Here is a 27,553-nt window from a genome sequence, read left to right as displayed (position 1 = left end):
TCAAACCACAAGATCACACGGTTACTTTTTACACTTATTCTTCTCTGAACAGGAATTTACCTGGGGATTAAAGTACAGCAGTTAATCATTAATTAAACATGTTTTGCCTTTTTGCTTTGAATCTTAACCATCATCCTATTTATTTATCCAGGGTTTGGTATATATTTGATTTCCAGTTGTCTGTATTATACTGTAATATGACGTTCTCCGACTGTATGAAGGCCAACATTGGCCAAGTTGTGAACTTAAAGTAAAATTCATTACGGCTTATATTCACTATTCATTAATTATTATTTCATTGTAAATTTATTCTGTATTAGGTTAAAATGGTAAAAAGAAAAGAAAAATTAATAATAAAAAAAAAACAAAAGATATATATATTTATATATAGTCTCTATAGATCGGAACTGAGTTTATAGTTAGAGTTGCAAATCGGACTCAAACCTTTGCGTACTATCACAAGTACGTTTTTTCCCCCAACCGTTTTCGGAGAGTCGCCGCCTTCTGTACTAAGATTGGCTAGAAGATAGCATTCACGAGCTCGTGTAGATCTATTAACCAATCATAGAGGAGGAGGCGGGATTGTACGAATACGGGTGTTTGAACAACGGGAACATGTTTACACTCATGCGAAGATGTCTGAAGAAGTGCTGGATGAAATATCTGTGTTGTCTTCAATTTACTGTGAAAAAGACGAATTTCAGTTGATTGAGAAATCTGGTGAGATTAACGAGCATTTTCTTGAGATAGTTATATACAGAAATATCTACAACATGTATATTATATTATATATAAGTGCAATTTGACAGATTGGAGACTCCCTTTTTATAGCTAATCAGGTTACAGACCTGATATCAATTAACAGCTGAATCTTTTTTAAATATCTTGCTTTTTCAGCCATTTATTAACACACACACACACACACACACACACACACACACACACACTCGCAGACACACACACACACACACACACACTCTCGCAGACACACACGACTGTACGCGCAGACACACACACACACACACACACACACACACACACACACACACACACACACACAGTCGTATTTTGAGACCTGTAGCAGGCATCAAGTTTGAAATGAGCTTATTTAGTGGACAAAAGCGTCAAATTTTTCCATTTAAATATCTATGTTCTATTTGAAATAAAATATTTGCTCGTGTGATTTGAAAGTCTTTGTTTTCATTTTGTTAAAATTTTAAAATCATCCAAACAATTCTGGAATTCGGGTTGTATTGTGTTAATGCTGTCATGTTCAGAAACCTTCTAACACTGTGTGATTGCTCTGTTCATAACACAGCGCAAACAGGACTTGTGTACCGCATCTGCACTGCGATAGACACTGACAGCGGGAGAAAAACCCTGAACCTCACTTTCCATCTCCCTCCTTTATACCCCCAAACCCCTCCTGATATCAGCATCACATCTGGTGATTTCTCAAGGAACCTCTGCCAGGAGCTGAAGAATGCGATGCTCAGGAAAGCTCACACGCTTCCACCTGAACCCATGGTTCACCAGCTAGTGACGTGGCTTCAGCACAATATCACCGACCTGATTACAACCACAAACAGCCCAGGAGATGAGACCAGTAAAGCACAGGACATGTGGATGGCGTTGCTGCATTTAGATCATATGCGGTCTAAAGCTAAATATATCAAACTGATTGAAAAGTGGACCTCAGAGCTGGGTTTAATGGGGAGACTGTTTGTGGGAAGGCCGATTTTAATTTTGCTGCAAGGAACAAAGGAAAGCATTAAGGTATTCAGACGTGATTAATGGCAATGTTATTGCTTCCTGACTGAGATGTGACCAAACCTCAGGTTGGTATGTTCGGTGGCTGCTCTTTTCTTCTTGGGTGTTTTGCAGGCACTATAAAATGTGCCTCAAACCCAATCCATGTCGCGTAGGACACAATGAGGCTTCCTGTAATCTGTAAACCTGAGAATTAATACTGAAACTGAACAATGACGTTAACTGGGTGAACATTTGTGGACAATCTGGATTCTTTTTTTTTTCCCTCAGCACAGTCAGTTTGGCCCCTGAAAATATGAAGGTAGAATCACAGAGAAAGGAAACGATATGAAAATACAATTTGTTCCTGTCACAAAGTTTCTTTGTTAGATTTTCATTTATCCATAAAAGAGCCTACAACACGTATGTCCGAGTAGAAGGAAGCCTGTTTTTTTACAATTTTTTTTAGATAAGAGATGCGTCCCAAATCACGTACTGTATGTATGCACTATTCCGCACCAGCGTGAGCTCAACACTCGCAGCTTTGCTAATGGACAAGAAAAGAGGCGGGGTTACAAAGCGCCTACTCTGAATAGAAAAAGAATTCAAATGGTCAATGATGTTGTGGTGAATGTCTTAAGTTAAGTCATGTTTTGCGATTTTATTTTTTCAACATTGAGAAAAAATGACTGTTGTCTGCTAAAGCTAGCGGCGTCGCGTTACGTGTGTTGGGTGTAATTTGCCATGGACGGGGAAACTGCTTATACTTCCACTTAGAAGAAAAAAACGTTGGCGGCCCATTAGAGACGATACTACCGTTATAAAATTCTTATACCAGACGGTACAGTACATAATACATAGTGTGTACAGTATGTCATTTGAGACACAGCTATAGATTCCCTTAGCTACCTTTAGCTTTGGTATTTAAATGAAAAACTGAATAATAGAACATCAAACTTTGGCCGATCGATCTTTCTTTCAGTTATGCGTGGTTTAAACTGCTGTTATTTTTCTTCACCCAGCCCAATCCCCACTTTGTCTTGTATATTAATCTCCTTTAGGTAAGTAAAAGATATAATTAAACGGCAACTCTAAATCCTCTCCTTAAGGAATATATCCACCTTCAGAGGAAGGTGAAAGTCGACGTGGACTCGTCAGGCAAGCGCTGCAAAGAGAAGATGATGAGGGTTTTATGTGAAGTGCCCCTTACCGAGGATTTTAAAAGGTAAGAGCTGCCAGTCTTCCACTTTACACATTTCCAAATCCCTTTACACTAAACACTGCTTATTGCATCAGCCTATCACTTAATATGTCTCACCTTTTCCTTCTCTCAACTCGTTTCTCTTCATTTCAGGATATCAACGTTTGAGGTTAAAGAAGACTTGTCTTTAGAGGACCTGAGAAGGGAGTTTGATTTGGTTGGATCAATGAAGCTTTATCAAGAATTTCTTCCCACTTTACAATAAATGATTGATAAATTATTGACTCTTTTTATACACGAATTACTACTAAGGGAGTCCTTGAGTAAAACCCGAGCAGTGACTGAACACCTGGGACTGTAAATTCACACACAGTCGGTTATAAGATCACTTTTTAATCAGTTCAGTTGTGGTCAAGGTTGAGCAGCAGGTAGATGAGCTGTCTCAGGGTCTCCTGAGCTTGCCTTATTGTCTGTGGAGGAGTGTTTAAGGCTTAAGGCTTAAAGGCTTAAGGCTTTTCATTCTGATCAGAAGGATATGAGTTTAAATCCCAAGCCACCATGGATGGGTTCTTGAACTTTAGCAGTACGAACTAGTGTAAATGTGTCTGCTTGGATTTCCCTGGGGATCTTTGTTTTCCTGCCTCCTAACCGCCGTCCCATCCAGGATGTATACTCATCTCATTTCTGGTGTGTTCCCAGGATAGGCTTCAAATCACCCTGATCACGAGTTACTGACGATTTTAATGGATGATTCTATAGCAAAATGTTTTTCAATATCATTCTTTCATAAACTGTATAAATGTATAAAGAAAGATTTATCTCACTTGGAAAAAAGATGTCTATAAATATTGGCAACTGATGAAATAATAATAAAAAAAAGATTTTACTTTATACCAAACAACCTTTTTTTTTTTTCATGTTCATATTATCCTGTTCTTCTGAATCTATTCATCTTCCACTTTTCAGTATGTTTAAATACAGACATCTCTTTGTGGGTTAAATTAGATTTGAAATCCATTTTGTTCCAGTTTGTAAATCCTTATCCTCAAATCCGTATTAAAGATGTTTAATTAAAATCACCTTATTGCCCTTTTACCATCATAACTTCCGAACAATAAATTCACCTTACATGCTCCTCTCCACAGACGTGTTTTTCCAAAACATTGAAGCCTAAATGTCACCTACGATGTGGCATTTACTTAACATATAAAATCGCCTTTGGATCCAGTGCAAGAGCATGCCTTTTCCTCTGAGAGGCTGTGAGGCGACGAACACACACAAAACCTTTTAAATAGCTTAGCGGTACCCGGGTTAAGTGAGTATAGATGTTTAATGAGCTTGGAAATGTTTTAGCTAAACAGCTTTTGAGATCAACATATATTGGTCTCTTAATTTAGAACCACTGGTGAAGCATCAACATGAACGGGAAATTTGTTTAACCTCAGAGGCTATAGAACTGCGTAAAAGTCTGCACAGGTTAATACAGTAGACCTACTGTAAGAGATGCTGACTAACGGATCTATGTGAAGGCTGTGGGAGGTTCACAATCCTCCAGTCATGGCTGACTTCTTTCTGGGTGTGTGTGCTTTCATGTACATAGTGTTTAGCCTGTTGGAATCAAACCCTAGTGTGTTTTGTTGATTTGTTCCAGAACTAGTTCAAGCTCATGTGAGTGAGGTGTTTTCGGGCACATTGTCTTATAGAGCTGTTTGATTTCGAATAGACACGGCTCCAAGAGCAGTGCTATGGTGGGCTTTGGTGGCTCAAGTGGTTAAGGCTTTTGGTTGTTAATTGGAGGATTTGGGATCAAGCCCCAGCACCGCTGAGCTGCCACTGTTGGGCCCTTGAGCGAGACCCTTGACCCTCTGCTTCAGGGGTGCCCTATCATGGCTGAACCTGTCCATCTGTGAAGTAAGAATTTTGCTGTGCTGTATCATACTGTATATGTGACAAAATAAATGCTTCTATTCTTCTAAGAGGTGAACTAAACATGTCACATATTTTGGATTGCAGCATTTTTTTCTAAACTATCCTGTGAGGTGGAAACAGGAGGACAGAGCTGTATTGCGGCAGAAATGTGACATTTGGACCAACGAACAAAAAAGAGGCAGTGTTGTAGGTGAGGTTGACCCAAATACATGTCAGTAGATAAGGAGCTAAATTGCCCCAGGTATGAGTGAGTGAGTGGCGCACTGTGATAGAGTGTCTTGTCCAGAGTGTATTTATTCAGGCCTAGTGTTCAGGGATCAAGCTTAACCAGTTAATAAAGAATGTATGAGCAATGTTTTTTCATATTGGGGAGATTTTTGTGATTTGAAGGGTTTTCATTCATTCATTCATTCATTCATTCATTTTCTACTGCTTATCCAAACTTCTCGGGCCATAGGGCATCAAGGCAGGATACACCTTGGACGAAGTGCCAACCCATTGCAGGGCACACACACACACACTCAACGGACAATTTTCCAGAGATGCCACTCAACCTACCATGCATGTCTTTGGACTGGGGGAGGAAACCGGAGTACCCGGAGGAAACCCCCGAGGCACGGGGAAAACATGCAAACTCCACACACACAAGGCGGAGGCGGGAATCGAACCTTCAACCCTGGAGGTGTGAGGCAAACGTGCTAACCACTAAGCCACCGTGCCCCCCTTTGAAGGGTTTTGCTCTCCCTTTTTATCTGAACATTAAATGAAAGCATTTTCTTAGGAATTTTTTCTCTCTACATGCCCCTCAGCCAGTGCCTTTTTATTACATTACCAACTTACATGTTTATCTCTTTTATACAACTGAGCAATTGAGGGTTAAGTTCCTTGCTCAGTGGCCCAACAGTGGTAGGCTCGGTGGTTCTGTGATTCAAACTCACAACCTTCCAATTAGTAGTTCAACACCTTAACCACTAGGCTACTACAGCCCATTATTAATTATGTGTAGTGGCAAACAACACCAAATAGCAAACAAACCTAAAAATATTCCTGAGTTCTGAGTCTTAGGTTATGGACTATAGCCACATTCAACTGAAACTGAATATTAAAAGACTTGAAATTCATACTCAGAGAATCAGGACGTTCTTCTAAACCAGCAGGTTCAGTAAGTGATATCAAATCAACACGACTGCTTAGCATCAGCAGTAATCATAGTAGCACTTACTTGCTTCTAAATGAGATGTGCTGTATACCCAGGTATTTGCTATAAATCATTCAACATAGAGTTTTGAGGATTCAAATTTACTTAACTCATTACAACTAGTATTAGCTAGTTTGTTGCTAACAATGATGATCATGTAGGCATCCATGTTTTTCCCCTTTATTTTAGCTTGTAGTAAAAAATAACCTAATCTGAGTTCCAGCTTCTCACGTCCAAGTCAATTCGATTGCAGCATATAGATGGCATACCCAGTGATAGACAAAAACTAATTTGTCAAGCAATTTATCCCTTTTCACAACAAAGTACTTTGAGGAATTAAATTGTGGTCCACTTTAAGTTCATTCCACATGGCTTCCTAGATGCTCTATGTTTTTTCTCTTAGATTTTAAACCATTGTGTTTATTTTTGTAACTAGTGCTTTTCCAAAAACCAGAAGCGTTCAGGATAAGATATAACAGCGGTCCCAGAGATTCTGTCTTTAGTGTAAATTTACTCATCACTAAAACCAATGGGTTCGATGGTGGTGTGTTTGGCTGATTTAGATGCTGAGTTTCATTTCATTTGAGGACATGCACATGCTTTATTTTGCAATTAATATCTGGGGAGGATTGGGAAAATTGGGCAAGTTGTGTTTAGTGAATGGAGTTCTGAGAGCATGAGATATAATTTCTGAAAACAGCAATCTCGCCTGGTCGTTGAGCGATCCGATTTCCCGATAGTGAGCCGGCAAGCTCATTCTTCATCACAGCAGAGAGACAGACTGGCTTTTTAGCATGCATGCGCACACTCACGGATAATGTAGCGAGTGAACACAGTGCTTTTTAATTAAGCTGGAGTGCCGAGAATGGTTTTAGGTGAGAGATAGACATGTTAATGAAGTTAACTGAGAACTGAGATATCACAGGTTGAGCTTTGTGGAGACAACTTGGAGAGGCCCAGCAGATGGTGTGAGGGAAAGCTGCGCTTTAATTTGGGATTTAATTTGTGATGAAGTCTGAGCTTTGGTCGATAGGAATGAATTTGGGCAAGTTGGAGTGTTTGGGTTAATGTGAGAAACAGCCTTATCTCTTTCCAATGAATGTTGTTTTGCTTGAAGACATTCGGCCTTGCTTTCATTGGAGCACTGTGGTCTTAAAATAAGCAGAATACAGTTTTTAGACATAGTCATCACAATTAAATGCAATTAAGCAGTATTTATAGTAAATAATACTATAGTAGATCATATATATTTATAGTAGATAGTACTATAGAAGATAGTATATATTTATAGTAGATAGTAAGATAGTAGGTCATATATATTTATAGTAGATACTGTAGTACTATAGTAGATAGTATATATTAGTATTTATAGTAGATAGTTTATATTTATAGTAGATAGTACTATAGTAGGTCATATATATTTATAGTAGATAGTACTAGATAGTATATATTTATAGTAGGTAGTATATATTTATAGTAGATAGTATTATAGTAGATATTAGTATTTATAGTAGATAGTATATATTTATAGTAGATAGTATATATTAGTATTTATAGTAGATAGTATTATAGTAGACAGTATATATTTATAGTAGATAGTACTAGATAGTATATATTTATAGTAGATAGTACTATAGTAGGTAGTATATATTTATAGTAGATAGTATTATAATAGATAATATATATTAGTATTTAAAGTAGATAGTACTATAGTAGATAGTATCTATTTATTGTAGATAATCAATATACTTTTTTTAAAGATCTGTACTGGAGTTTGCTGAACTTTACTCCACTACACATAAATAAAATAGTTTTTTCCCCTTTAAATATATCTGATCTTTTTCTTATAGAAAACAACTTATTTTTCATGTTTAATATACAATGCTCTAATCATAAGAGTGAAAAGAGTACAGAAAATAATCCATACCATTTGGGGATTTTTTGTAGAGCACAAGATGACTAAATGAAATAGTAAAATACTAAATATTGCAATTATTATTTCCTTAGTAATTACCGATAATTCTATATTTCTTGAAAGCAGTGTCATGGAAAATCTCATAGAAAATGTAAAAAAGTCCTGCAATAAACATTCAGGAAAACATTACAAATATTACACGGATCAATAATCAGCTCTAATATTTTCTCAGGATTATTGGAAAATGCTATGGATAAATGTAACACTTAAAAATGAATTAGGTTATTTTTTTTGGCAGCTCAAACATTCATTCATGCAATTCTGTATTTCTATTTTTTATCATACATATTAGTACGTTATTAATCACACTGAATAAAGTATGAGCATTCTGCCCAGATATCGTTTAGAAGAGATCAAACTGTGCACTTGTGTTTGCTGATAGTGGACAGTATGGGGCGCTGTTGTGCTTTAGGAAAACTCGTGTACATGATGCTTGCCTTCATTCTAACTGTCTCAGGGTGTACAACATAGCTATATGAATGGACCTACAGTACGCTGTGGTGGTGTAAAATACTAGTCCACATTTTGGAGACTCTAGATTTAATATATAATTTTTACAGCCTTAAGGACAATACAGCAAAGCTTACGGTTGTTTTTTTTCTCAAACAAATGTAAATGGTAAGATCCAAGTATTAATGCATTTAATAAGTAAATAAATATTTAAAAGGTAAAAATTTCACCTAACAAGCAGTTTCTATTTATAACATAGGAGAAGCAGTTTGTGAAGTTGAAGGCAAGCCAGCTGAGAAAATTAATAAAATGGGCAAAGCTTCATCAGTAATGCTGCTAACATTTCAAAATATAAAATTGTTTAAATTTATTACTTTACTTGGTCACTGCATAATTCTGTATGTTTTATCTCATAGCTATACATTATATATATATATATATATATATATATATATATATAAATATATATATATATATATATATATATATATATTTGTGTGTGTGTGTGTGTGTGTGTGTGTGTGTGTGTGTGTGTGTATGTGTGTGTGTGTGTGTGTGTGTGTACGTATGTGTAATAATAATATAACTAAAAAAATAAAAATATAACTATAAAAAAATAAAAATGACTACGCATAAAAAGTATTACACATACATACACACATGCTCACACACACACACAACCCCCCACATATATCCACATCTACATCTATATCTGTGTGTGTGTGTGTGTGTATATATATATGTATATATATATATATATGTGTGTGTGTGTGTGTGTGTGTGTGTGTGTGTGTGTGTGTGTGTGTGTGTGTGTGTGTGTGTGTGTATAAATTCTATTTTTTTTTTGTCTTTGTAGCTTTAGTCACTGTGTGTTTTTGTTATAAAATGAATGAATTGACTAAATATAAGGTTTATTTAGTCATATCCTTTATGGCTAGATTCAGTCGGAAAGTTTCCTAGATCATTTAGAGGATATGGAGCAGATTCTCTGAGCAACTAATTTGAAAAAAGAAAGTGATTCAATTTTAAAGAATGCAACTTTAACTCCAGCCAAAAGGTTGGCAGATCAATATTACATCATCACGCTGCTTCAGCCACTGCAGTAAAACTATGGATTTTCTAAAACAGGACTAGTATGGGTTTACAGCAGGTTTTCAGGGTCACCAGCTCATATAGTTTACTGATGTTTTACTATGATACAGTTTGGTTCTTTGTGGTGATCATTGTTCTGAAACACTAATCCATGATAATCACTGTGAATAGTGTTGAAAACACAGTAAAAGTACCATAGAATTAAACTATGTTTATTTTATATTCATAATGCTCACACGAATGTCACATATGTGTAAGCAGACCTGTTAGGAAATGAATAAAAATCATTTTAAATACCAGTTTTTATTACTCTGTATTTTAAACTGATTTTTTTTTTTTTTTTGGTGGGAAATAATAGAAAGTCTCAACACTGAAGAACATTGACCGCTTTTGTCACAGGATCTGTTAAATCTTTATGAGTAAGTCAATTCAGACAGGAATACAGGTTCTGTTACAGTGGGTAAAACACTCAGATGCACCATTAATAAATACATTACTCTACCTCCTCATGTCGAATTGATCCAGTCTGGATGCAGCTTAATATAATTTTACATTGTGGTGGCTATGCTTCTGATCATAATATTGCCTTTCTTTTACTCTGATATAAATGTAAACTCATTAGCATTTCTGGTTAATACATTTACTTTAATATAAGTATAGGGATTATATTTGTTGTATGAATAGTTCAAATGATTTAATAATGATCAAGGCTTGCTAAAGTCCTTATTCTGTCTCAGTACAGTTAGGACTATGTTGTTACATTGTTCTAGGATTACATTTAAATAAAGAAAGAAATGCAAAATCTATCTTTTGTATTAAATATACTTGCTAATAAGGATCTTAAATGTTTCTGTAACTAGTGTTTTTTGTTTATTTTTTTTTTCCACAGAAGATCTGTTCCACCTGTTCCGAATACGACATAGCATTTTAGGCAAAAGGTAATTTTCACAAAAGAGGACTAGTAATAATTTAGATAAATTAACCAGCCCAGTTATCAGCAACACTGATAGAATACCCTAAAGCCATTAAAAAATCTTTGCAAATGTAAATATAATGAACTCAGTCAATGTATCTGAATCTCTATCCTTTTCTCCTTTGTCTCACTGTCACTGTGTGTGTCGCACTGCTTATGCACTTCAATGCCACCCCTGCAGTGAAGTGAGTGGATTTCTCCATGGTGTAACATGCCGTGCTGTGGAGAGATCCAGCTGAGCCTCAACTGAGCCTTCCCCCATGACTCCAACTGAGAAGATACCTTTAGATGCTGGGAGCCAATCTAATTCCCTCAAATCTCCTCATATCCCCGCAGGTGATCCGGGTGCATCCTGATCGGGCCTCTTTCGAGTGTGATGAGTAAAGTGGGTTGAGATTAGACAATTTCTACATTGGCAAAATGCATATCTCAGTGTCAGAAGACTGACATGCTTCTCTGTCCAGCTGTGAGAGAATTAGGAATTAGTCCTTTTTCAAATAACCTATCATTTTTAGCACCACAAAAAAGAAAATAGTACTTATAAAGATTGAACTAATCTTAACACTAACTAATGCTTCGAAGAAAAATATTATTGTGCACCAGAATGGTGTTACAGACGCTTTCATTTCAACACGTCCAGTCATCACTCGAGTTGGAAAATTGTCAAGATCTAGAACCTCATGTTCCCCTGCTCCATTTTAGATCAATTCTTGTTTGCGAAAGTGCAAAGGAAAAATGGCCATTTATTTGAATACTAAGTGAAGCAAAAGATGTTTGGCCTGAAGACAGGACTGTGGCAAGGTTACACGGTTAGAGGTTCCTTCATCATGAAGTAACTGAGGGTCTGCTGGAGAGTGCAGATGGTCGGTCACTGCGATGCCTGCGGCATTCTCATTGTCCTTTCTCCTGGGTGATTATTGCCAGGTCGAAGCCAATGAATGCCACTGATGAAGGCCAGGTTGTTGAGTCAATGGTGGTGCAATTTGCTGTGATCTAATTTTACCTTTAGCATCCTTTGGGGAGGTTACTGGGGATGCTGTTTTCCAGGCAATGTGACTGAGCTTCCTTTTCCTCATGCTTCCATTCACTATTATGTTTTATGCTCCTGTAGTATTTTTTTCTTTCGCTAGATCATGAATGTTAAATTCTAACTGGCTTGCATCAGTCAGCAGCTTGTTTTTAAGAGGTGTATGTTTCCAGCCTGTCGAATGGACTGGACTGGACTGTGATCCTCTATGGCCTCATCTGAATGTTCCGATTAGCCAGAATGACCATGCTTCCAAAACCAGACATTGAAGGACTAGTGCATCTCTGTGGTCCCTTCGTCTTCTAACAACACATCATTAATTCCAGATGGGACAACATGGCTTGCCAATTCCATGTCCTCCTGAACTAAGATTTGCCAGATCTACATGATTTGCGGAGGATGCTGTGAATTTATTCCTTCTGCCACGTGCAAACTGGCCAATAGTTGGTGTTGGCATTGGGTAAACAAACAACTAATCCAAGTTGTTGGGTGTCAGTGCCAGACGTTGGTAAGTTTTTTTTTTTTTTAGGAAATGTCATTGTCAGGTTCACAGAAAAATCCGGAATACGCGATGCTGGCCGTGGCTGACTCATTCTACTGGAAAACGAGAGTGAAAACATATTTGCCGATGCCCTTGAAGATGATGATGATGATGTGTGCTGCCTAATTGCTGGGAAGAGGATAATTGGGCCACCTGCCAGTTTAAATGCACTTTCTTGTATGTGTCACCTCAGCTCTTTGAGACGCTCAAATACACCCGCTGCTATCAGAGTGCTGAAACTGCATGAAAGGTGGGAATCGGGTAAGTTTAGAACTCTGATGGTTCGAGCCTTTCAAACCAACATGATGCAAAACAATACATGTAAACAATCCTGCTATTACTGGAATGCACAAATGTCTATAGGATGATATTGTGACTGAGAAGCATAATGTTATTATTTGAGATTTTTTTTGTCTCTTTTTTTTGTCTGTTACTTCATAAGCTTTGCTGTAAGTGTAACATAAATATTCCAGCATTGCTCTTTAAAAACATGTTACAAGGTTTATGAATGGATTATAATAGATTGTAAAGGACCAATGTACAGTATGTACCCTTCCAATGAAAGTCAATGATTTCATGATTATATCTGCCGCACTGAGCATTAAATCTTGGTACTTCAGCATTTAATCAACTTCGCCAAGCTTGTATCAACTTCATTAGCACCACACACACACTGGGCCAACCATATCTTTGTCTATCATTCAAACAATATCTGGTGAGGAATCAAATGGGACTGATATAATATCAGTTAGTAATTAGTAAATATAGTATCTAATGACCTAGGACAGTAAATGTCTGCATTGATAAGGGTACATAGCTGTGATAAAATAGGAATTAAACACTTCATGGCATGTCACACCATCCTGTACAACATAATGCCATGGTGTGTTATATTCCTAAAATAATATATGAAAATATTAGCCTTGCCTTCAAGTATTAGGCCGTGCTCTCTACAGGATCAATAAAGTGCAATCAAATGCAAATACCAAATGAGTCAACAAAGGTAAATGCCAAAATCTGTTCCTCTTTTTTGTTCTCCAGTTCATAAACAGAAGTCATTTCTTGCGCAGGCTTACAGTCTGTTCTCTCCACCACTGACGGTTTTATTTGCACAGCTATGACATTCGTCGAGAGAAGTTGCCTATAAAAGGATTCCATCGGCTGTGAGCTTTGCTCTTGTCATAAACAAAGAAAAAGTTATATATAAATGCAGAAAGGAAGGATTGAGAAAGCTTTAAATGATTCAAAATCTATGTGTGTTTACAGCATGTGCACACTGAACATATTGCATCCATTGCTCATCCTGAGCTGCACTCCGGGACCTCTTTGTCATTTAAATGCTAAACATGCAGTCCGTTAGCTAAAACATACTGTAGCCTCCGTCTCCGCATTGCGTCCTCTTGGCTCGAGCTGCAGGTCAGAAAGCGGGTGTGCATTTGAATAACAGATGATCTCGGTGAGAGAACAGATGATCTGCCTTCACATGGGACGTGAGCAGTTCGGAACGCAGGTAGCACAGACGTCTGGAGGCGTTAACCACATGTTTGACTGGCGCTGATGCATACCTAAATTTTAATCATCAACAAACAGCCTGCAAGATTTAATTCCTGTCCAAAAAAAGCAAAGGCAGTGCAAAGCCGGCATTTAGTGATTAACTGGTTTATTCAGCACGAGCACCGAACAAAGCAAATAACACCAGTTAATTCGGTGTACAAGACATCTTGACTGTGTTATTAGTGAAAAATGTGTCTGCCCCATGTTCTGGCTTTAAAGTGTTCACTTTTACAACATGATTACAACATTAGTTGTGTGCTAAAATCACAGGAAGGTATGAACAGAAGGCACAGCCCTGATGGTGCAGGGATGGCTCATAGGCACGAGAAGGGTAAGAAAGGAGAATGAGGAAGATTATGGGAAATTTAGGAACACATGCTAGCATCCATTTACTGAAACCTCGCCATGGTCTGTGACTAGGAAAGGTGACCGTGACTCATCGAAAAGTTCTTTTTCTTTCCTTCCCATCTGCCCAATAGCTGTTACCCACTCTTCTGTTCAGCAAAACCTTACTCATCAACAATATAACAGACTACTGAAATAAAATATATACGTAAAAATACAAAGTTTCACATTAAGGAGCCAGACAGATGAATATAAACACATGACGATATAATTTTTAAATTTCTTTCAAAAGGAAACAACATGGAAAAACTTCTTTGTCAAAGCACCATTTTTTTTTAGCTTAAAAAAAAACCTCATCCTTGAAGCACATGAAATTTTACTGAAATAGTTATAATAGACACTCGATACAATCAGCGACTGGAGCTCGGGATTGAACCCCGGACCTGATGCGTCACAGTGCCAAATGACCCACGATTTGTTTTTGATATTGGATATAAACATCTTTTAGTCAGATAAATGTAAATACTTAGATTAGACAAAGATAAAAAATGTTTTGTTTTTTTCTCAGTTCAGCCAAGTTCCCGTTTACTGGTTATGGGAACTCTCTTGGTCTAGTAGTGTTTGTGTATACGGGCTATAAAGCTGGGCAATAAAAGTTCACATGGTGGAAGACACGAAGCTGAAACTAATGAGCTCCCTATAACAAATCATGAAAACCTTTATGAGGGCCCCGGGGTTTATTTTCACTGCTCTAACCCACTGAAGTGCAGATTTAAACAAGGTGGTTCAGGGCTTTTAAAGTGGTATTGTGAGGCTCTGAATGCAAACTATTAAACCTGAAAATGCTTTTTGATTATGTTACAGATTCCTTGTTGTCCTGTATGGGTTTATGATGCTAACACAGTCATAACCCCTGTGTATAAATATAATATATATATATATGTCGGGAGTCTCAGCAGTGGCTCTAAACTGTTGGCTAAAATCTATAATTCAAAGTTGAGATGAGAAATGCACCATGCTGCACCCCAGAGAGAGATCAAGGATTTATTCTTAGGGTTTATTCGGATTGCAGGATTTATTATTTAATAGTCCTGAAAAAAATGTCATGTCTTAAAACTCCAGGGAACCTAAATCCATGTTTTCTTTCTTTTTAAATTAACGTTGGTCTTGTGGCCTTGCAATATGTAATACAAAGTATGAATAATTGGTGACTTTCAAATTTCTACATGAAGAAATTTGCCTGAAAGTCTTTCCTTAAAAAGTAGTGGGCATGGCTAATCTTGTATAAAGTTTTTCTCCCACTGATCTCGAGGTCTTTATACTGTCCAAATGGCGTTAAACAAAACTATGTCCATTTTGACTCTTGTGCAAAGTGTAAAGTGTAAAGCTTTAACTAAGATAGTATATATAATATATCCCATTGTATCTATTCAATAATTCTGTGTCAAAGAATCATCCTCATTCTCTTCTTCTGTTATCAATGTGTTGGTTTTACATTGCTAGGTGTGAAAACAAACATTATTAATATTTTACACTGAGACAATGTATTTGGAGAAACTTTGTCTCGAGCCTGAGCTCATGTTACTGTTTAATGGAATTTTGCATAATATTTTTGATTCCCATGTGGATTCACCCACCTCCCAAAAACATGACAGTAGTACTGTAAATCGCCCCTAGGTCTGAATGAATGTATGTGGATGGTCTTCTGAGATGTTCTGAGTATTCCCATGATAGGCTGGAACACTAACCAGTATAAAGATGTGTACTGAGAAAGAATAAATGGAGAAGACTTACACACACACACTTTCTACCTTCTGGCTATCCACAAATTTCATTCTTGCCACAGGGCACTGACCAATTTAAAAGGCTCAAAATCCCGAGGATCTTCAGATAAAAATGGCTGCCGTAAGGCTCATAGTTTGTTCCTGAGCATGAGGATTTTCTCAATGAAAAAAAAACAACAACACAAACCACACTTGGCAGAGAATCGGCTACTTGGCAATACAAAACGGTGGGTCTTTTACCTCTCACTGTCAATATTTAGTTCCTTGGTAGGCTTTAGCTTATGTAGCTGGCTAATTGCTAGGCATTTTCAAGTCTGCTACAAAGCCTACAATCCTATTTATTAAACAAGTAGCTATGCTTTAAATATGTTTGGTTTTCCCACTTAGGAGCTGTCTTACATTGGAAAGCATAAGAAAAATAAGAAGAGAAGAAATAAAATCAAATAAAATCAGGACAACTGATTCCAGTGGCATATTATAATCATTGGCTTTACAGGGCCAAAACATTCTCTCTCTCTCTCTCTCTCTCTCTCTCTCTCTCTCTCTCTCTCTCTCTCTCTCTCTCTCTCTCTCTCTCTCTCTCTCTCTCTCTCTATCTCTCTCGCATTTAAGGTTAAAATAAGCTATATATGATATTGTTCCCATTTGTTATTAGATAATGAATATCAATCTCAGTATTCTAATGAAACATGAATATTTAGAAATCTCTGACAGAATGTAGGCGTATGCTCAAATTGGTTATATTGCGTTGGAGGCATAAAGAATATCACCTGCGCTTAAGCATTTGATGGATTTTCACTGTTAATGTTTCAATTTTTATAATGACATTTAAACAGTACGTGCCTCTGTCACTGTGAAAAAGAAATGTAATTATCCTTACTATAAATGGTTGCAAACATCAATTTTGAATCGCCTTGCAGAAAAAGGTAAATTTAATCAAGCTACAAACCAAGAACACATACATGTAGAGCACAATGTGAGTTTTGAGGGAAAAAAAACTGTTGGAAGAAAGTGATTTTGATAATATTTATAGAAATGATACAGCCAAAGACAGTGGGACAAAAGACGCACATGAAGACGATACAAAATTTATGGATACTGGAACACTGTAAACACATCCAGTTTCTTTGAAATCTTTGGGGATGGGCATAATAGAGCCCACAGAATTGTGGGTAATAATAATGGGTTAATTAGTTGAGTTGACCCCTATCATCTAGCGAATGGTTAGATACACCAGTAGTGACAGAGTCACAGCATGCTGCCAGAGACAAGCTCTACAAGACTGACATCATCAGTGTCCAAAAATAAAAGCTGTACAGACCTCAGAGAACGCAATGCCTGACTGCTGGGGCTGGTGTCTAATTAGTGCCATAAGACAAATTACTTTCGTTTATACAGCAGAGTTTTGTTCTGTACAGAATAGCAATGAATAAGTATAATTCAACACCAGGAGTATAGAAGTATAATTTGTCGCATCAACACCCTGGTGAAGAAGGCCCGGCAGCGTCTGTACCATCTGAGACGCTTAAGGGACTTCAAACTACCCTATCAGGTGCTAAAGACTTTCTACACCTGCACCATTAACACACCTGATGGGTGTCATCACTTCCTGGTTCGGAAACAGCACCATGCAGGACAGACGAGCCCTCCAGAGGGTGGTGCGGTCAGCAGGACAGACACCGAGCTCCCTGACCTGCAGGACATCTACAGCACGCTGTGCCGGACCAGGGCCAGGAAGATTGTAAAGGATCTCAGCCATCACAACAATGGACTCTTTTCTTTGTTGTGTTCAGGGAAATGCTTCTGCTCCCTGATAGCAAACACAGAGAGAATGAGGAGAAGCTTCTTCCCGCAGGCCATTTGGAGTTTAAACCAGGAAACACCCAGGGTCTAGTACTGGACCTCTTCTGCACACATTCTTATGAACTAAGTCACTTTAACTCTGGCCTTGCACAGCACAGTGCCACTTTATACACACCATACTACACATAGACACTTTACTTTATCATTAAAACCATATGTTTATATATATATATATATATATATATATATATATATATATATATATATATATATATATATATATATATACACACACACATTATTTTTCTTTTCTTTTTTTTACATATATTTTCATATTTTTATATTTTATATAGTTTTTATATAGTTTATACTTTTTATCTATCTCCATTTGGTTATGTTTTTTATCCCAAATTGCATTCCTTTTATGTTTGAATACCGGACAGATGCAAAAAGCATTTCACTGCATGTCGTAGTCTGTATGTGTGTATGTGACAAATAAAATTTGATTTGATTTAATGTTTATCATTATAAAGCACTGATTTCTGAAATACACTTAACAATAAAAATAATAACTACAGAATAATTCAGAAATCAATATTACATGAGATGGGTGAAAACTTGTTCATGTTGAAAATGGACACTATATATATATATATATATATATATATATATATATATATATATATATATATATATATATATATATATTATATATATTAATATATTATATATATATGTTAAGGAAAAATATAACCTCATTTTATCATTTAAAAATAATTACATTGTACAGGTATCTGACTAAACACTTTTTTTTTTTGCAAATTACTATGGATCTGTATCTGCTGACGTTGAGCATTAATATAATACTGCAAAATCAGTGCAATAAGTATTCAATAGAAAAGAGAATTAGAAATGATATACTCAAATGGTATGGGAAAACGTCTTAAACACGCGTAAAGGAACATATAACGTAATTGTCATATAAGGAACAGTAAATAGTAAAAAAAAAAAACTAAACAATGGCAATATTTGGCATGACAACCATTAGATTTTTAAAAATTTATCAGTAGTATTTTTTGTGTCATTTTATAAAGCTGGCGAAGTTTTTGTAGTGCTTAGAACACACGTCATTATGACTTTTGCCTGAAAACATTTGTGTTTCTTATTTATAATATTTGGAAATATGATGTTGTACAGATGCAATAATTCAAAAGTCATAAAATAAACATGTCCAACACTTTTCTCCGCTTCTGTTCAGCAACAACTTAGTCATTAGCATTGTTTACTGATTTACAAACAGATTACTGATAAAATGTATAAACCTTCAGAGTTTTACATTTACAGTAGGCAAGACGTAATATAAACATGTCACAATAAACAGTTTATGGTTTAATAATAGCATAAATCATTGTAATTTAAAGAAGCAAATTAAAAATATGCAATTCAGGAAAAGTGGAATACACATGAAGACATCAAATATGGAGAATTTGTTTCCAATAGCAGTATTGTGATAAACACGGGATAAAACGGACCCAAATGCAGGATAGCCAAATAAACGGGGTTTAATAACAAAAGGACACTAAACATAACACGGACGAGAGACAGGACAACCGGACAAAACAACGGTAGATCCTGCGCTGCACAAGGCAACGCGGCACAGTTTGTGACAAAGAACATAAACACATGCACATGGACAAGTATAATTTGCCTGGTGAATTGTAATTGAATTTTCAATTTTAATGACGAAACTATAGTAAATATTAACTTTGTACTGATGCAATAATACGAATGTGATGAAATAAACATTAAAAATGATATATACTTCATAATAAATATAATACCATAGATCATTTTGTTACAGTGGCACCAATCACTCAGATGGACGTTTCAGGCAGCAAGTGAAAGAATCAGTTGAGTTGAGGTGCTGGAAGCAGGAATAATGGTAAAGTGGAAGAATCTGAGTGACTTTGACAAAGGCGACATCTTGATGGCTAAATGATTGGGTAAGAGCATCTCTAAAACAACAGGTCTTGTGGGTTGTTCCCAGTATACAGTGGTTAGAACCTACCAAAAATGGTTCAAGAAAGAACAACTGGTGAACCAGTGATATGGTTAAAGGCACCCAAGGCTCACTGATGAGACCCCTATGAGACTACATGGCGTATGAGATCATCACTGGGCCATGGAAGAAGGCGGCCTGGTTTGATGAATCACTTTTCCGTTTACATCATGGGGCGGACGAGTGCATGTGTATCATTTGCCTTGGGAAGAGATGGCACCAGGATGCACTATGATTAGCGGTGGAGGCAATGTGATGTTCTGGGCGATGTGCTGACTGAGGGTCTTGGCATTCATGTGGATGTACCACCTACCTGAACATTGTTACAGACCACCATATGAAACCAGAATGTAAAGCATTACATATATAACCTATTACCTATACCTAAGTTAGAAGCATTTTGCCTATACAGCTAAAATGTCATAGATAAGCCTATATGTTTAGGTCAATATATAAAGTTGTATCACTATAATAACTATGATTTATGGTATACATGTTTTTTTGTAAGGGGACCGATGTAGTGCCACACTAAATCAAATTGTTTACACTCTTTTGGGACACTACAGCAGATTTTATTCTTTTTTACTCCCAAATCTTTTGCCTTTCATGAGGTTTACAGTCAAAATGAGACCCGCAATAATTATTTCAGTTCATCACGGAGCTGTGATGGCTGATCTTTTTTTATAGGCTTAATATAATTTACAGGCCTTGAAGCACACCCACAGGTAGCATACATTAGATCTTGACTGTTGCAATCAAGTGCAGTGACATGTTTTGATTTAACAAGCTGTGGGAGGCCGGCGGGGCGAAGAGAAAGAGCGAGCCAGTGAGGGAGAAATAAAAAAAAGCGCCCATGGAAAGCATGAGGAACAGCCGTTGTCAGATCTCCTGGTGGAGCAGTTTGTGAGAAACGTCTGCAGAGCGTAACATCACGGTTAACATGTACTCGGAAATTAACAGTGCAACAGTGTGAGTGTTTTTTTTTTCCTAAAAACTGTCAGAATTTTTTGGATTGGTTTAATATACCTTTAGCAATTCATGAGATTTTCTTCAAGCGTCAAAAGACATAAAGATATACCCAACAGCAGCAATGAGCTTAATTTATGGAAAACTAAACTGAGCTTAATACATGAAAATTTATCTCCTTGTTTTCATACATTACCCATCCTGAGGCATTACTTTAGTTTCTGTATTTCTCAGCTGCCAAGTTAATAGCAAGTGGAACTTAAAAATGCACAAAGCAACACAGTCTGTATCTCAGGAGGACTTATATCTGATTTACTATATCTAAGGCAGTGTTAGAGATATTTTTGCTAGGTCCAGGTAAATATGCTAGGCAAATGCTAAGTCCAGCATTTCATGCATATTTTAAATAAATATTTTTCCAGGAAAAACCTGGAATTTCAATCAAATACAGGTCATGTGCTTCAGCTAATGTTCACCTCAAACATCAGAATGGGGAAAATGTGATCTGAGTGTCTTGGGTGTTGGTGCCAGATGGGCTGGTTGAATATTTAAGAAATGGGTGATCTCCTGGGAATTTCAGACAGTACAGTCTCTAGAGTTTTCACAGAATGGTTAAAAAAAATAAAAAACATCCAGTCAAAGGAAGTTACCACTCTTTACAATCATGGTGAAGTGTCTCAGAATACACGTCGAGGTGGATGAGCTGCAGCAGCAGAAGACAGTTCTTTCCCCAATAGGCCAAACACTCCGTGGAGATGTTTATCCAATGAAATGTTAACATTAAAAATGCTTGATAAAATGATAAAATGGGGGACACGGTGGCTTAGTGGTTAGCACGTTTGCCTCACACCTCCAGGGTTGGAGGTTCGATTCCTGCCTCCGCCTTGTGTGTGTGGAGTTTGCATGTTCTCCCCGTGCCTCGGGGGTTTCCTCCGGGTACTCCGGTTTCCTCCCCCGTTCCAAAGACATGCATGGTAGGTTGATTGGCATCTCTGGAAAATTGTCCATAGTGTGTGATTGCGTGAGTGAATGAGAGTGTGTGTGCCCTGTGATGGGTTGGCACTCCGTCCAGGGTGTATGAATCAATGATAAAATTTTAAATAAAATTGTTTGAATAAACACTACTTATTTAAAACACATATTGATTTATTCATTTGATTCATTAAATTTAGACATGGGTTAAGGGCCACCCTTAGTCTTTAAAAAGAAAAAAAAAATTTATTGACCTGAGTTGTGCAAATTGCGAAACCAAATATTTTAATATGAAATCACATTAAGCCAAAACACAGCTCTTTCTGTGTGTGTGTGTGTGTGTGTGTGTGTGTGTGTGTGTGTGTGTGTGTGTGTGTGTGTGTGTAATGTCATTAAGGCCATATGTTCTTTCTTTTGTCTCGGTCCAAAGGACCACACACTTGTTATACGCTCTCTCTCCACCAGCCAAACAAATATATTGATCCTGAGCCATTTGTCTGAGAGAGAGAGAGAGAGAGAGAGAGAGAGAGAGAGAGAGAGAGAGAGAGAGAGAGAGAGAGAGAGAGAGAGAGATTATTAAAACAAGCTTTTCCTGGCATGACAGATCCTTCAAGTGCTTATTTTATGCTGTTTATTCCTTCTATGTAAACACGTCTGAAATTAGTGTCATTAAGTCAAAAGAGGTGATGTGGCATGACAGTTAAAAGGTTGTGTGATATTATAAAGAGTCATGTGACCAGTAGATTGCTTAGAAATGGCTTTCTATTATAATCGCCGCATCAGTAGCATCCTTCTACTACTCCTGCTGCCTATATGATGCACTGATGCACAATATGACATCTGTTTGCACCGTCTTGTATCTCGCACTGTTTGCGCTAGGTTGCACAAGTTGCACTTTATGTGGCTAGGACAAAAGTCCTTAGCACTGTGTTGTTTTATGTAGCTTTATGTCGTTCTTTGAAACGTCGTTTCATTTCACTGTGTACGGCGTCTGCTATATATGGTTGAAATGACAATAAAAGCTTCTTGACTCTTGACTCATGAAATACACAATCCTGCAGACCCATTTGTAAAAGCATGAAGAAAGTTTAACAGTTATCTGTGTACAGTTGTAGAAAGGAAATTATTTAAAATCATTCCCCAGTGTCAACCAGATGAGGAAGGGTTCCCTTTCGAGTCTTGTTCCTCTCAAGGTTTTCCTCACAACCAGTGATTCTGGCTGGCTCATTAGCGTTACATTTGCATAACAAACTAGTTTTTATTATAATATTTTGATTGTATTGTAATATTGTCATTTTTATTCAGATTTTTTTATCTTTCTGTAAAGTTCCTTTGAGACGTCATGTCATTTATAAAAATTGCTATACAAAAGAAAAATGAACTGAATGAATTGAATATGCATTGTTATCAGACATGCACCACAAAATTACTGTTTGCTATTTCTACATTAATAATTGAATAAAACTAAATGTCCATGAAAATATTTAAAATATTGAATATGCTAATCAAATCAAGTGTTTTAGCCATCTCTACAGTTTCAGCTATTGATATAAAATCCTGGATATGAACATATACGTGACTGCGTCACAATTACAGAGCTCTTGCATTTAATGTCTTTATCTTATCTTTATCTTGTCTGTTGTGTTGCTTAGCAACCAAATCTGACTGTTAACCACAAACAATGCATCTCGGAAGAATGATTTATTGTGAACATTATTAATAATAAATTAAATTATTTATGGGACACTGAAGTTTAACATATTGTTTTTGTCGCCATATTATAGAAGGCAATTAACCACAAGAGGGTGTATGTTACAGTGATTTTATCACAAAGCACGGCTGGAAAATAAAGTGTGATACAGCTGTAGAAACCACACAGGCATATCTGAAATGGTTTATGGTGAGCATGTGATAATTTCACTGAGCAGTTTTATATGATGCAAATAGGCCATAAGCACTCCTTACGTGGTTTATTAGTCTTGAAGCCCTGCAAAAAAACAGAAGAAGGAAGAATTGGTCAGTAACCGTTGTCTGCTGAGTACATTTAATGAAAGTGGAATAAAAATGAAATAAAAAACTGACAAGCTTTCCCTAACCAATCAAACTCCATTAGTTGAAGCTTAGTTTGTTTAATGGATTGACTTTTTAGCAAAGAGAGCCAAAGCTGGCCAGTATTCTAATTTCAGAATAAGAAATCTCAGTTTAATATTTAACTGATCACTAAACCCATTTGACGATACCAAAAATGGCAAACGGCACTTTTAAATTTTGTGTAAATAAGAGCATTTCAGCTCCACCAGGGATTTAGACAGACTATACATATAGTTGTCAGAGACAAAATCCAACCAGAATCGAGTGAGAGAACTCCCCAGCCTTACCCAAAAAACAAAACAAAACAAAAAAACAACAGAAAAGACAATGGTGAGGAGTTCAACCTGTCCGTTTTCTGTAAGTCTGCACCGTTGTTAGGGTGAAACAGACATAGAACTGGCATTTGATGAGCAACAGCTTCTTCACTAACTACCCTCACCTCCTCCAGAGTTCAGCTGGTGGCCCTTCGTCGAACACTCAGCCTTATTACTGCTGCTCCCTTGGACTCCACGATGTGCATGTTGTGGAAATAATATTATCCAATCCTTAAGAAGGAAGGAAATTGAAACTGAGGCATTCTCATGATTTGTGCTTTCTTTGTTCGTCTTGCTTGCCGGAGTTTCTGGCTTCAGATTTTGGCTTAGCCTGCAAATCCCACTTTCACGGACTGTCAGAGTGGATTTAGGAGCGTACCACCCTTACAGTCTCAGTAAAATACAAATAGCATTATGTGTGGTCCAGCATGAAAATCATACTTATCATTGCAGAATGCTGAATGTTTTGTATTGCTCTATAATTCTATCATTATAGAGAAAAGGCCTAATTTTATGCTTAAATTTACCGGATTAGCACGAAGACACAAGCAAGAGGATTACTCTGTATTACAGATTATCCAAGAATACTTGAAAAGCCTCTATTAGCAAAGCTGAAAAAGACTTTAAACAGCACGCTTTATCATACACACAACTAGGAATAAGATAAGATAAAAATATTTCATATTGAATAAAATTCATTGAAATACCTTGTACTGTATAAATATAGGAATAATAGTTAGAGAAAACTGAAGGACAAGTTCCTGCCTCACTGTAATGTCAATGTAATGAATGTTAACAATGCTGGACTATTTCAAATAAAGGAAATGCGTCATAGCACTGAATGCATGTAGGACGTTTGTTCGGGATACATATTAGATGGCACGTCTGCAAAGAAGTAAACAATCCCTCGTATTTTTATACTGATTGCAATGGTTCAGTGAATAAATACAGATGTTGCATCATACCAGTGAAAGGTTTAATTGAGCATTACTGAATAAACTTATAAAAAATACAATTATATTAATATTGGACTGGTAAAACGAGTGATTGTCCTTGAAACCTGAAACATTATGTGTTTGCTTCAGTTCCTCCAAGAATTTTGAACAAGTACTTCTGAAAACACAAGTACACACCTGACCTGTGTTTACATGCACTCACCACTTGGAAGGAGTGCAATTAGAGAAATTAAAAAAAAAAGTATGGTTCTACTACATGACATTCCAGCAGTTATGGCTGTAATGAGCCTGTCTGTGTTTGCCCTCTTTCTGTCTGCTGTCTTGCCCTGCTGTTGATTGTTTTGCCCCGCCCACTTGTTGGTCACCATGGACACTAATTGTACTCAATCCTTCCCTCAGGTGTATCGTCTCTGTCTCTCATTGTCTCTGGTTGGTGATTGGTTCATGTCACATATATATTCACTGTTTGTCCACTTCCCTGTCGCGAGTCGTTCTGTCACGGTAAGACAAAGGTGAATGAGGGTCCAAATGCAGTTAATCCTTTTAATGAACAGCACAGGACACAGGAACACTGACAGGTAGGCAGGACTAGGCGAAAACACTGGGCTGAAAGCAAACAGAAAAACACACGTATAACGACTCGCGACAGGGAAGTGGACAATCAGCGAATATATATGTGACATGAACCAATCACCAAGCAGAGACAATGAGAGACAGAGACGACACACCTGAGAGAAGGATTGAGTACAATTAGTGTCCATGGCGACCAACAAGTGGGCGGGGCAAAACAATCAACAGCAGGGCAAGACAGCAGACAGAAACAGGGCAAACACAGACAGGCTCATTACAATGGCAGTATTGCAGACATGATGTTCAGCTTATTATCTTAGAGTAAAAAGATAATACCAATCATATATAATATATAGCATGTTATCTATCTATCTATCTATTGTATATTGCTTGTAAAGTGACCTTGGGTGTCCTGAAAGGTGCGATGAAATAAAATGCATTATTATTATTATTATTATTATTATTATTATTATTATTATTATTACTATCTATCTAGATAGATAGATAGTAATAATAATAATAATGCATTTTTTATTAGATATTATATATCTAGTACTGTGTATATATATATATATAATAATTACATATGCAAGATATACTATATACTTATATACAAGATATACTAATTATATTATAAACTAATATGACTTGTGCTTGTAAATCTAAAGCAAAGGATGTTTTTAACTGCTTCTCCATTTCCTTAATCTTTTAGCTCCGCTCCCAACTGTGCACACCTGCCTGGTGATAAAGAGGATTTTGAAGTGTAGCAATGGCTTATAGGTTTGATTTTTGTTTTCAGTGCTCATAACCTTGATGAAGGTATGATATATAGAATATTCTGGAATATAAATTGCATTTGCATTTCTGTACAATGACCTGTCTCATTTGGGGCACTGGGACATTGCTAAGTAAATATCAGAACATCAATACCACAATATCTGTTTGTCTTGTGTGGTGTGAGACGGATTTGAGGTTTTTTTTTTAGGTTAGGCTGGTACAGAGTGTACAGAGTCAAAGGAAAGGTTAATCCTGACTTTTAATATGCAAAGGCATTTAATATGTTTATAGCATAGTAAAAATACTTCGTTACTGTACTTAAGTAAAAATTTCACGTATCTGTACTTTACTTCGCTATTTAAATTTACAGTATGTCAACTTTCAACTTTACTCCACTACATTTCCTACATAAAATGTATACTTTTACTCCGTTATATTTCCACTAAGCATCTTCGTTACTCGTTACTACAAACTAAAAACAGAAGAAATGTGTGTGACTGTGATAAGGGAGGTTTTGGCGAATCACTGCTCCTATAGAGTGTCACTGCACGTCCGCAAGCTCTATGGAGAACGCACAGTCAGTCAGAGCTGGAGGCATTTATCTATAACGGCGGCAACCAAAAGCAGTGAAATGTCACTATTCTTATTACCAGAGTTGATAGCACAAACAAAATATTAATGCAATATCAATACTAAATAAAAATAACATTTATTTATTTGGTCTTTGTCTTGTGAATATTTGTTTATTAGTGACTGCATTCATTGGACACACTGTTTGTAGAGAATGCACACATACATGAACTGATTTAATTCAAAACTGACATCATTACATCACTAAAGATGAAATTCTAGAACCGCCCCTGCTCTTATGCCTACCGAAAATCACTGAAATTTTACTTTTTACTTTTACTTCAAATACTTAAGTACATTAAATATCAGAAAATGACTTTTGATACTTAAGTACAGTAAATATCAGATACTTTAAGACTTTTACTTGAGTAATATTCTAAAAGGTGACTTTCACTTCTACCAAAGTCTTTTTCTAGTACGATACTTTACTCAAGTATTGCTTTCTAATACTTTATACAACACTGGACATTAGCAGCCTTCACTAAGTAATATTGCTAGTGCAGTTACGATTACTGTATATTTAGTCATTATTTAAAAACGATCATCTCAAACAGTCAGGTTTTACAGTTAGGTCCTGTCACAGTAATGAAAAATTCA

General features: G+C 36.7%; 2 protein-coding genes across 2 annotated transcripts in view; both read left to right on the top strand.

Annotated features, from left to right (window-relative positions):
• Positions 1-5, top strand: part of LOC113642416 (holocytochrome c-type synthase-like) — a 4,819-nt gene extending 4,814 nt beyond the window's left edge. Inside the window, exon 7 of the mRNA XM_027145893.2 lies at positions 1-5. This exon is cut by the window's left edge and continues 436 nt beyond it. The gene's annotated coding sequence lies outside the window, so the exon portion shown is untranslated.
• Positions 6-565: 560 nt separating this feature from the next.
• rwdd3 (RWD domain containing 3) lies at positions 566-4,092 on the top strand. The gene is made up of 4 exons (XM_027145183.2): positions 566-720; positions 1,319-1,776; positions 2,859-2,974; positions 3,104-4,092. Exons 1-4 carry the CDS (start codon positions 636-638, stop codon positions 3,213-3,215), a joined length of 771 nt encoding a protein of 256 aa, XP_027000984.1. The 5' UTR covers positions 566-635; the 3' UTR covers positions 3,216-4,092.
• The last annotated feature ends 23,461 nt before the right edge of the window (positions 4,093-27,553 follow it).

The sequence above is a fragment of the Tachysurus fulvidraco genome, chromosome 11 (assembly GCF_022655615.1).
Source record: "Tachysurus fulvidraco isolate hzauxx_2018 chromosome 11, HZAU_PFXX_2.0, whole genome shotgun sequence".
NCBI lineage: Eukaryota > Metazoa > Chordata > Actinopteri > Siluriformes > Bagridae > Tachysurus > Tachysurus fulvidraco.
The sequence above is the reverse complement of the archived record's forward strand: the minus strand, read 5'-3'. Positions and strand labels throughout refer to the sequence as shown.